A 12,956-nucleotide genomic window follows, 5' to 3' on the forward strand; every position below is an offset into this window, starting at 1 on the left:
TGTCTCCCCCGCTGTATGATCAGTCTCAGTTGACAGAGGAAGAAACCTTGCACTTTAACCTGTCACAATAGGGACTGAGCATTTAAATTGTTCTTTTTCTGATGGAAACATTATAATGTTTAAAGAGTTTGCATGACACTATACTTATGGTGGAGCCTGGGGTATTTAATTTGGTAGTGGGCCTGTGACACAAATCTTTTGGGAATCTAGAATTACATTGACCATTAGGTCATGTATAAAAATTAGAGGTTGCCAACTAAGGAATAAAATACTTGTATACTTCGTAAAACTCTGCGCAAAAGATATCTTTTAAAATGGGTGTGATGGATCGGAATCTGTCACCTATTATAACGGATAGGGTAATGGAATTTCCACTAGAAGATTATGCTGTGTTTTATGTGCCTTGGATCAATTGACACTTAACGAGTGAAGTAGCTGGCAGCTGCCTCTGATGGCATGCCATCTCTGGCCAGGGTAGCAGTTTTCAGATGAGCTCAGGGGCTATTGATTTCTCCTATCCTTTATATATAAGCACAGTAGATAGATGCACATACGGTCACCCTGCATGCCTCTGCATAAATGAATCAATGGGTTGCTCTGTGTAGTAAAATGGTGGAAAAGTACTAGATATTGTCATATTGTGCAGATAAACATGCAATTTATTGAAACTCAGAAATTAACTAAGGGATTTCGCATGACTTGATAGCAACGAGCACTGAAAGACAGAATGGGGTGAGGCTGGGAATGCAGCTGTGCTCCTTCTATTTTAAGTCTCTCTGCAGAACAGCTGTGCATACATTCAACTCGCATAAAAGAGATCAAACCTCAATAAAGTCCATGAAGCACCATTCAGCTGTCAAGACCCCCTGGGCTGCTCTAGATACTCTGGAAAACCTGTACTTCTGCAGATAAAATGACAATACAAACTAACTAATCTCTTGCCTATAGTAATGTCAAAAGCAACTACACATCACTTCAAAATGCCTGGTTGTTTAAGTGTCTTAAGTGTAATGAAGCAAGTAAGGGCACCAGGAACAAAGGGCCTGATTCAGAGATGTACGCTAATGCTGCCGCTGCTGCGTCTTTGTATGCAGCTTCTGTGCAAAAATATGCAAACGTCGCAGCCGCCAGGATTTGTCTTGAGACACCCACAGACGGCATCGCAAATCCAAGTAGCTGCGTACAAAAATGTAGCATCGATCGGAGATATTTGACAGTCCTTCTTCTGAGTAACCCTATGGTTGCACAGAATAGTACTGTACTGAGACGCCGGAGCCATTTTTATTGCGTACAGCCGTACAGGATTGTAGACACAAGCTGTGACATTGTAATGTAGCGTTTCGCATGTAGATACACCCGCAGTCACATACAAAATATAGGCATGCAGCATATCATTTTAATCAGCAGTAGCTGGTTGTGCGTCCTATTCGCATCACTTTGTGCATAAGACGCATTTGAAGGTAAAAAGTCACACGTAAAGACGCTCTGTGCTAGCAAGTCACACCACAGCATGGCGCAACGCCACTAGATAGCGCGCAAGGAAGTAAGATTGTATGTGGACATATCTGTACATCTCTAGTACATCTCTGAATCAGGTCCAAAATGCACTACAGTAAAAAAATAGTTGCAGGAATGGAGTTCTGTTTCTAAAGGTGCGAAAACAATATCGTTCAACAATAAATCGCTAATATCGTTAATTTTTACGCAGCGAATGACCAACGAACGACCAACGTTGCGCGTTCCCGCAAGGATGATAACTATATCTATGGCCGTCCGTACATGCAGGCCAACTTGGACGATTTCATCAAGATTTGCCTGTTCAGGTGGCAGGGTGACTTCACTGAAAGATATCTATCATAGTGTGTACACCCAATATTGTTTGTTCTGCACTACAGAATGTTCAAGGGAAATCGTTCAGCGATATCGTTGGTTGTGCAGATCGTGCCGTGTGTATGCAGCTTAAGAGTAGTCATTCAAGAAATAAGATGTAGATATGTTTCTAATACTAGTAATATTTCTAAGCTTGAGATGTACTGCAAAATGTAGTATTGTCACGTCAAATGACATTTACATATTGTGTGTGTGTGTTTCTTTTTACAAGTATAGATGTATTCAATATTGACACCTTTAGAAGAGTTTACATCTTTGTAATGACTTAAGGAGCAAGATAGATAATGAAAGCAAACTGGGGGCCTGATTCAGCAAGGATCGCTATTCTGCTTATACGCACGCAGCGCAGTTGCTAATATTAGCGGTGATATGTAAATGTTTGCATTCACATTGCGATCGCAACCTAAGATAAGGATTCCCACTTCCCCTTACTCACATCTGTACACTGGGGCAACATAGCGAATTAATCGGTAACATCGAGAACCATCGGACCCATACGCACAGTAGTGGCTGACCAGACCTCACTCAGAAATTGCTAAATTTCCTGTGTGTATCTAGAGCTCAAGCTGCATCTTCCGTCGCAGTGGCTTAATTATGCACGCTCTTGTAATGGCGCTCAATCGCACTGGCACGCCTGCGTTATACTGACCACCCCCCTATCACACCACGAACGGTCACTTCCTGTCAATTAGTGTATAATGGTGCTATGTGCTTCACTGCGATCACAAGCCGATCACAGTGAAGGGTTTGCGCACGCACACTGCGACGTGAACGCATGCACAGTACGGCAGATTGTGTGCATATAAGCAACTGCGTTCCTTGCTGAATCAGGCCCTGAGTCTCAGGTTCTCTGCAGTGCTCAGTCTGTATATTAAACAAGACAGGATGGCAATATGATTATATTCCTGATTATGTGCATCATATACATTCCTACAGAAAACCATTTCCAATCGGAGACAAGGTGACCTTCAGAGGCAAAGATTGTGTTTGTCAGAATTGTTCCCAATCTTTAGCAAGCGACAAGCCAATCAAGATCCATGGGCCGAGCCGTAAGTAAAACAGCAAATACTATTTTTTTGTCACGGTCAGAGACTTGTAGTAACAGAAGACATTCACAATTAGGGACATGTTAGTGAGGTCAGAAGATGACCATGCAGACATCATAACTCATCTCGCTGTATTTGCCGACATGGCTGATAATGATCCTATCAATTTCATTTGGCTCGTTAACAAGCACCACAGTTGCTGTGAGCCTGCACATACTGCAATACATGTGGGGAGAATGTAATTCTGAAGCTGTATATAGAAACATGGAACTTGCTTATCACTTTTCACTGTTCTCCTCCCAGCTACACAGATAGTGCACTCATTAAGGTTACAGTAGGTAGGTCACATAAAGACAATGCTTTTTTTCTGCATTATTCACAGCTAGTGGTTCTTCACTATAAGTGCAACATTTAGGTAGCCTATGAGTCCTGTGCAGTAGAAATCAATTGTCCAAATATTGCAGTGAGAAAGATAGATTGATGAGTAAGCATCACTGACTATATAAACGATAGTAAGATAGACGTCCTGGGTATATGTACGGCCACTATGGACATGTGAGTAAGTAACCATTTCCAGATCTCTAGTATGAGGTTTAATCCCTCACTAATTGGTTTTGTGATAATTTAACTTTTATAAACTATAGAAATCTATTACAATATAATTTATAATGGAGGGATGTTAAACTCCTTCTAGGCCATCTAAGTATAGTTTGTTGGGTAACTTGTTCATGTACTCTCCAAACCCTACACAGCAAACGTCACTTATCCATATTTTGACGGATTATATCTAATGAAATCAAAACTACTGTATTCAAGTGGTGTTTTTCCATCTGCGTGTCCATGCCGGTAAGCCTGCAGATCAGGATGCAGTGTTGGTTGATAGGGGCAAGTAAGGATCATGTCTGTACCTACAATACCTGAGATGATGTTACGGCTTTTACATCCTGGTATATTTTGTTGATAAACATATGATACGCTCTGTGATGGGTCTTGCTGTACTATTTGCAGTACAGGCTTTTAGGTACCTTTTGGGCTACCTAACTGAGACCCTGACTCAGAGATGGATGCTATGGCGCTGTTTTTGCAAAGGGCCAATGTTGTTTCTACTGCACATGCATCGGAGTCACAATGAGCATGTATCACGATGGTCTTGTGATGGCGGTCCCATAGAGAATTTATTTGCAAAGTGATTGACAGTCAGTGTCCAAATGTGGGTGGTAACTGGGTTGGCGACTCAAAGACAGGTGTGTCTAAACTGTTTTGGGGGCAAGCCACAGCTAGCGACTGCGATCACGTATATACAGTTGTTAAGGCTCCAGCGCCTTAATTCCGTCTGCCATTTTGCGCTACTATAGGGTTAGTCAGAAATCTGATGATGGACCAATGTGCTTCTGGTGGTTGAGTCTTTGATGCTGCAGATGGGTATCTCAATGCAAATTCCAGGGGCTGCAACATTTGTATATTTTTGCACAGCGGCCCTGCATACGGGTTCGCAGCAGTGACGGCATTTGCGTCCATATCTGAATCAGACTGTAAACCCCAATGGACACACTACATCTATTCGGCCACACCACTTCTATCCATCCACTTGTGAAAGTATCCTTCATTACTGTCAGTGCGCATTTACACCAGCCCTGTACTTGGTGCAAGAGATCTGTTTGAAATCAGAGGGATCTCTGCGTACACTCACTTCTGAATAGCCTGAAATTTCTTCTCTGTGCCCATGACACACACTTTTAGAACACTTATCCTATGAGCAAGCACCCAGTTGCCGGTAACTTGCCCCCAGTCTGCCACAAGTGGAGATGCAACTGAGACTCTGAATCCCCCATAGTTGTTTGGCTATAGAGCACGCACAGTGTGAGAAATCGCTATATCCATCGGCAAAACAGACTTGTGTGCAATCTGAATCAGACCTATTAACTGTAGTTTATTTATAAATCTCACTATGAGATCGCATTCAGGTGTCCTCCAAACATTGCTGCCCAGTCTAGGACTAGTTTAAAAATCAGCACCATGGACAGCAGTCATTAGCTTCCAAGTAACACCTTCACCACAAAGAGTTAAAATGATAACTTGTACGTTGTTCCTGTTGCCAGTCTGTCTCACAGTTAAACCTACAGTAACAAAATGTAACAACTGTAGACTCATGTTTACATAGAAAGAAATATAGGCAGTCATGCACTTATGTTGGGTTGGGTAAGTACTAATATTGAGTTGGACTAGCAACTATAGCCTGTTTCATACAAAAACTATTACCAACACACAATGAGAATAAATAACATCAATACTATATGAGAATGAATTAATAGAGAGAGTGAAACTAATGTATAACAATAAATAAGTAATATCTTTTCATAGCCATTTCCTTAGTACTTTTAACCTTTGGCGTACAGCATGGAGAATACACTGTACCATTACTTTAAGGCAATAACACTATGCAATTGAAAAAGCCAACATTGCATATCCCTCCATTTCCGTCTTCTGCCCTTGAAACATAATTGTTTGGGGCAGATGAAGAAGCAGTCACACTGATCTTATACACAAAGTACAGCAGCTTTCATTCCTATCCTGTCAGAAAGTGTTACTGGGTAAAACAATAGGCATCTCAAGATTGTGCGTTAGATAAATGCAGGAGACAGGACACATAAATCAAATACGCTTCCTACATGACTCCTTGTTGTCCTATTTTTAGATTCTGTTACCAATTATTCAGTGACATAACATTATTTGTATATAATATAGAGTGTGAGGGTTCTGGATCATTTTCCAGTAGGAGTAAAATGTTGTCACATGTATGATATCCTTTTATGGAGCATATTTTCTATTTCTTTATACATTGTTAAGTATATGGGAGACCTGTTTGGATGCAAAATTAAAGGCTAACTCCATCCAATCCAAATTTTATGCGTTAGTTGAGATAAAATAAAAATATATGAAAATGGTCCTTAGACATGCTCTGACCATCCATTAAAATGTTCCTAAGCTGCGCTCTGATGTTCTACTCCTCGTTCAGGCTATTCTGATGATCTACTCCTCGTGCAGGCTATCCTGGCACTAACACTGGCATTATGAAGGTGCCCGCCCTGATAGCTTCACTGTATTAGAATATGTTTGACTTCCCTGATGCTACGACCCAGGCATATGGGGATTGGGGAATTGCTACAATCCGTTGCTGGTGTGTGGGGGCCAATACTAATATTACACAATTTACTTTATCTCAGCTTACTCCACCCAATACATCATTTTGCATTTTGTGATAAAGATGTCTTTAAAGTTTAAAGGATGGTGATGTAGCATTGTGTGGCGGCTCTGAAGGACACAAGTATACATTTGTTGGGTGTTATTCTCTTGTGTTGTAAATGTGTTAATTCAGTTGTCAATCTCTAGAGGGCACAAACCTGGTATGTAACCTGATCTGGAAGACATGCATGACTGCCAGCTACATGGAATTGCTCTTTGCCTAGTTGGGATCGGAGACAGAAATCCTGGGGCAGTCAGGCAGTAGGACACACTTGTCTATGAGCGGAAGAGAGACACGACTTCATAACCCTGACAGAAAGTGCAGTGTTTCTGCAGGAGAAATACATCCAACAATCTCTGGGAAACAATATTTAGTTACTGAATATGAAAGCAGTGTCTTCTGGAAAAGCCTTGTGTGTGCTACAATACCACATTATACCACTGGCTAAATTTTAATTAAATCTCAGTAACACATATTGGCCAGAATCAATTTTTTTCTATAACACCTAATTTGGTTGACACTTCACAATACAAACACAGGACTAGGAATACTTTGGGATAATTTATTGTCATACGCTAGTTTAAGTTTACAATTCAGTATTTTAGCGAACAATAAGAGAATAAAATACGGTCAATGGCCTGCTAGCATCCACAGTACTGCGATAAGAAAATTCCTTATAACATATGCAGTGAAAAAAATGACAAATGTTAATAACTAAAGCTTGCATGATAATGCACTGCCATTAATCAAAGCTGTTCTCTATTGTAAGATCAGGATGCTACTGAAGGGAAAAGTTTGCAATGAAATTTCCGCTTTTATTATACAGACTGTGCCGGGTGTAAGGAGGAGATCAAGCATGGCCAGTCACTGTTGGCGCTGGAAAAACAGTGGCACGTAAGCTGCTTCAAGTGTCAGACGTGTGGCATCATCCTAACGGGGGAATATATCAGCAAGTGAGTAAGAGTTAAGAATGTGTTTGCAGGGCAGGATTGGGGAAAATTCGTTTTCGTGGCCCAGATGTGAAAATATTGTCATCATATATTCCCACAAACCCAATTTAACAGTCTTAGGGGTATGTACTAAAGGTCGACTTTGAGTGATTTAAAATTGATCAACATGGATGTTGTGTTTCTAGGGCTAAACCACACATTTACTAATACTTAGAAAAACAAAACAAAAATTGTCTATTAATAAATGCGCGATTTAGACCCAGAAATACAAGATCCATGTTAAACGATTTTGATTGATTTTAAATCAATCAAAATCAATTAAATTTGACCTTTAGTAAATATATACTCTTGTCTTTCTTTTCTGAACCCCATATTATCTTAAGAATCTCAAACAACTGAGGGCCTGATTCAGCAAGGATCGCTATTCTGCCTATACGCACGCAACTGCATTGCTAATATCAGCGGTGCTATTTCAATGTGTGCATTCACATTGCGTATGCAGCCTGACATAAGGAAGCCCACTTCCCCTTACTGACATCTGTATACTAGGGCAACATATCGAAACAATCGGTAACATCGGACCCATACACACAGTTAAGGAAGCCCAGACCTCACTCAGGAATTGCTAACTTCTGCGCACGCTATGAGACCTCAGAAGGCGTCAGGTATCGCAGTGGCTAATTTATGCACGCCCACGTAATGGCATTGAAACACACCGGCACGCCTGCATTCGCCCGAGCACTCCCCGTCACCACCCACAAACGGCACTTCCTGTCAAGCACTCTGCTCTGGGTCTGTGTAGCCTCTGCAAACACAGTTTCCATCGCAATTTCTAATTTGCGCACGCATGAGCAGAACGCAACAATCGACCAATTGTGTGCGTCTTTGCAACTGCATTCCTTGCTGAATCAGGCCCTGAGTTGGAAAAAAATTAGCAAAAATTAAAAAAAAAACATTACCCACCTTCAGTCAGCCATTATGTATGTAGTCAGGGTTTTAGAAGCCATCAGTGCACTTACTTAGTGACACGAGATCTACAGATATGCAGTGGGAAATGATGAATTGTAGCAGTACCAGCCCAAAGGAAAATTATAACTAATCGCAACCACCAAGCAGCTGGTCACACATAAGAGTGTATAGTTGTTGTTGGGGAGGAGTCCAAAAATAATTACACCAAACATTTATTTCAATGACTTGCTACAGACTTTACGCCTGATTCAGAGATTTACGCTAATGTAATTGCAATAGCGATCTCTTGCGGATCGCAGTAGCGAAAATATGCTAATATCGGGGGAACATCAACCCACATCGGGCAACCACGCAGCTTCTGAGTAAATTCTGACCTGTCTCAAACACTGCGTCTGTCCTGACACGATGAGAGTTCTCATGCTGCAAAGGAGATCACAATGGCTAATTTATGCACTAAAATGAAATGGCGTTTAAACGGTCAGACACGCCTGTATTGTTGTAACCAACACCTCCCTGTTACCTCCCCCAACTGCTGACTACCTGTCAGTCACTTTGCGTGCACAGTGTGGCCTTCGCACATGCACAATGGCTAACAATCGCTCAATCTCCGTAAATATCGGCATTGCGAAAATCTCTGAATCAGGCCATTTGTGTATCCGTGGTCTGTCATTTAAAGTGACAATCTGGTTTCCATCATATGCCACATGTACACCTTCTCTTATAGGATTGTAGCCATGTATATATCAGTACATGTATCGCTCTGAATACTGTGATGTTAGCATCAGATCTAATATGATTATTTTTAAGGAGCAAGTGAAGTCGTTATTTCACATGGATATAGCAAATGTTGTGGATTGCCTAAAATAATGGAGTCGTTATACTTACATATGTCTGCAATGCTTTCTTTCACTCATCTGCAGCAGGTTGCCATGTTTATGGAGGAGAGGTATTTCTTTAAGACAGCAGACTGACAACTGGCCAGATTTACTTTGTAGACATGCACTGTGTGGATATGTGGATTCATGCACAGGGCCAGGACCGATTATTTCACAGTAACTTAAATATCTGCAGGGTAATACTGAACAGTGCTAAAAAGAGTGAAAAAAAAGGGAATAAAGGCGCTGTTCTGATTCATTTATAGTTGGAAAACTACTATTGGGATAAAGAAAAGAAACCCTTAAAAGTTTTGATCACATATGATTTACAGGTAAGTTGGGTACGTAACAGATCGACCCAGTTTGCGTTTAGAGATAAATATCGTCATCCAGCAATTGATTGTTAAAGATACCTTTATATGGGAGTAACAACTTTGATTTATGTGAGTTGCGGTGAGCCCTAGTTTTCTTTACGAGTAGCATCATAAGGAATCATTGTGTAAGAGGAGGCTACACATGTTGTATTATTATTATTTCTATTTGCATGGTACGACGAACGGCATGCACACGAGGACCAAAAAGACGTAGGAGAACCGCACAAACTGGATAAGTATCTCTACATTTTTTTGCCCATATTTGTGGAATCAGAACAGCGCCTTTATTCCCCTTTTTTTCACTCATTTTAGCACTTCGTTATTCTAGACCTTGGGGAAGGTCTTTTTAAAAAAGGGAAGGCTGCAGCTCTTTTTTATGTAGCGCCATTTCCATTTTCTATATTTTCACACTTACCACGTTTAATACTGAACAGTGTATTTTAAGTTTAGTGGTCCTTTAAGGTTTATTTTCACATTATGTATAATTCTACAAAGAGAACACCTTGTGCATCAACATATAGCGTATCCACATTTGCATCTGGTATGTGTAGTGTTCTCTAGGTACTAATGTACATTAAGCCCCAGAGCCACCTGTAGACAAATATGGGGGAAAGCGTGCACACAGTACAGCTATCATTTTTACGCCATATGACACGGCCAATGGCCAGGATTCCGTCTGTTGAATCTTGGCATCAGAATCCCAGCCCGGGACTACACATGCACACCGACGTCGGAAGGGGGGGGGGGAGGGTTAGCATTAGGCACCTCAGAGGGGTTAGTGTTAGGCTTTGGGGGGGGAGTTAAGGTTAGTCACCACTGGGGAGGGGTTAGTGTTAGGTACTAAGGGGGTACAGTTAGGTTTAGGTACCAAGGCGGAGGATTAAGGTTAGGCGCTAACAGGGAGGGTTAGGGTTAATGCGGGATGGGCAGGGTTAGTATTATGGTGCAAGAAGGGAGGGTTAGGGTTCGGTAGAGAAGGGGGGAGGGTTAGTATACTTACCAGACTTCTGTCTGGATTCCGAGCATAAGGATGCCGCTGTCAGCATTTTGACAGCAGGCATCCCGACTGCCGGGATATTATACCCAACCCCAGGCGACACCTAGTGCAAATCCTGTGATGTGCAAGTTTTCCTCAATTTAGCATCTTACTTTACTAATACTGTAACAAGCAGTACTGTAACAGGACAGCAGTGATGCCTGTGCCACCCCTGAAAGCATGATGTCGCGCCTAGATACTATATTTTTTCCTCCATTGTGCTAATTTTTCTTCATTTGTGCATCTTAGTTCACTTATAGTGGATTAGGTATTTATGATTAGTGTTCTGGTGCAGCTAAATCCCAAAGTCCGTGGTGCGCTAAATGGAGCTATTTGTGTGATTTGAGTATACGTGTATGTGGACACATCTGTACCTCCTAAACCTTTGCGCAGGTGGAAATCAGGACCATAAGTGGGCATGGTCATGCATAATTGAGTTTAGCCACACATCATTGGACGCGGGCGGCACATCCAATGTTGTCACACCTACCCACTTCTTCTCAAATGGGGACTGTCCCACTGAAATAGAGATGGTTGAGAACAGTAAATTATTTAATTAGCATAGTGAGCAAATATCAAACTGTGCCTTGAGTTTGTAGTCTACCAACAACTGCAAATAAAAATTACTGTTTAAATATATATTTTATCTCATCCACAGAGATGGTGTGCCTTACTGCGAGGCTGATTACCACGCTCAGTTTGGGATTAAATGTGAAACTTGCAACAAATACATCAGCGGCAGAGTCTTGGAGGTATGGAACCGATAGGCAAAACTAGTTACTTAGGGCCTGATTCAGAGATGGACGCTAATGCATTTGCAGCTGCGATTTTGCACACAACACAGCAGCGAAAATATGCTAATGTCTACAAAGATCACCTGAGCATAAGGACGCCCACTGCTGCCTTCTTACCTGCGTGTGAGGACGCATACCTGTGTAAATATCAGTAACATTGTCGCACATTGGTGGCCATCTTGGCCTTGGGAGCTCTTCAGACACGCAGAGCTGCATATGCACTCGCAGTGGCTAATTTATTAACTCCACAAGCTCTCTGAAGTACTATGTAGATAGTGTACGCCGTGCCTCCTGTATAATGGACCACAATTTCCTAATATTCACCAGTGGTGGAACCCTGCCAATGATGGCATTTTTTAATGCATCCCATGTGTGTTCTATCATCTGGTGGCTCCGGACCTGTGTGGTGGCGCATTGTTGAGTTGAAACAGGCCGCTCCAGTGTGAGTGAATACAATGCACAGACCCTTTGGTCAGCAGTGGTACCCTTTCCATAGTTTTTCATGAGCCACAGCAGTATTGCACGTTGGATGTCATCCCTGGTGTTGTGTAGTTGTGCTGCTCCCTTGATATTGTTGCATGTAAAAATCCAAATTTTGTGTTAATTTCAGAGCTGGAGTAACCCATCTCTCTTGTACCTACTATTAAGCCTCATTCAAAATTTAAATTGTGAAGTTGCCATCTTCACTATGACAATGTATTTCAGATATCTGCCTATATATAGTACTTCAGTTACTTAAGATACCATTTAATTGTTGAAAGAGAAGTGCGCTACTGCTCAGATTCCAGTCTTCCTAAACCTCCAGAGAGGCTTAATGCCCTGCCCCAAGCTGGCCACCGTGATCACTAGTGAGTAGGAAAAGATAAATATGAACAGCGCTAAAAAACTTAATGGTGTAACATGCATAAATATCGTATATGCTAATGCAACAATGAGATACAGAGAACCTGTGGTATCAATAGAACATAGGTATATTATAATTAATAATTAGTATCTTTACGACTTGATTGAGAATGTCAATTTATTATAATATAAATCTGTTAAAATAGCATATTTCATAAATATTGCCTTCCACAATATGGGCAACAAGAGTAAGAAACAATTGAATATTACATAATATAAGCATAAAAATAAATATCAAATAATGAATAAAAAAATAAAAATGAGTAAATAGATGATAACTGAAAACAAAAAATACTAAAAAAATATTAATAATCCAAGAAAAGTCCAAAAGAAATGTCCATATGAATTGATAAATGGAGATTTGTTGATAAAAGGTTAATAGGAGAAATAAATCTCAATAAGCAGTCTCGTTTGAGGTAATATTGACTATGCACTATAGCAGCAATGGAATAACAGTCACTGGTCTATACGTGTGGATCCGGAGTATTATCCAGCTCTTATAATTACCAGACTTCGTTAGATGTCCACAGCCTAGGAGTAATGCAGATATTCTTGCACTGGCATGTTGACGTTGGAAGAAGAAAAACTGGAAAGTAGTAAATGGTGCTGGTCCGGAAGCAAGTCCACATAGAAATCCAAGTGCTGTATGTGAAGTAGGGTGTCAAACGCATTTCGCTGTGGTAGGTCCCACAGCTTCCTCAGTAGCAATAACCAGCACCATTTATATTATTAATTATAATATACCTATGCTCTATTGATTTTATTTATTATCTCTCCTCTTGATACCATAGATCCTCTGTATCTCATCTCATTGTTGCATTAGCATATACGATATTTATGCATGTTACACCATTAAGTTTTTTAGCGCTGTTCAT

The 12,956-nt window shown here is 40.9% G+C and overlaps 1 protein-coding gene across 6 annotated transcripts in view; it reads left to right on the plus strand.

Moving 5' to 3' along the window:
- The window catches only part of ABLIM3 (actin binding LIM protein family member 3), a 225,581-nt gene that overhangs the window by 170,411 nt on the left and 42,214 nt on the right, over positions 1-12,956 (plus strand). For all 6 annotated transcript variants that reach the window (XM_088462131.1, XM_088462127.1, XM_088462126.1 and 3 more), the window contains exons 4-6: positions 2,827-2,939; positions 7,007-7,133; positions 11,043-11,136. In XM_088462131.1, the coding sequence (XP_088318257.1) occupies positions 2,827-2,939; positions 7,007-7,133; positions 11,043-11,136 (334 nt within the window). The remainder of the gene's footprint in view (positions 1-2,826; positions 2,940-7,006; positions 7,134-11,042; positions 11,137-12,956) is intronic.

Source organism: Taudactylus pleione, unplaced genomic scaffold, assembly GCF_031769625.1.
Source record: "Taudactylus pleione unplaced genomic scaffold, aTauple2 ptg001151l, whole genome shotgun sequence".
Taxonomy (NCBI): Eukaryota; Metazoa; Chordata; class Amphibia; order Anura; family Myobatrachidae; genus Taudactylus; species Taudactylus pleione.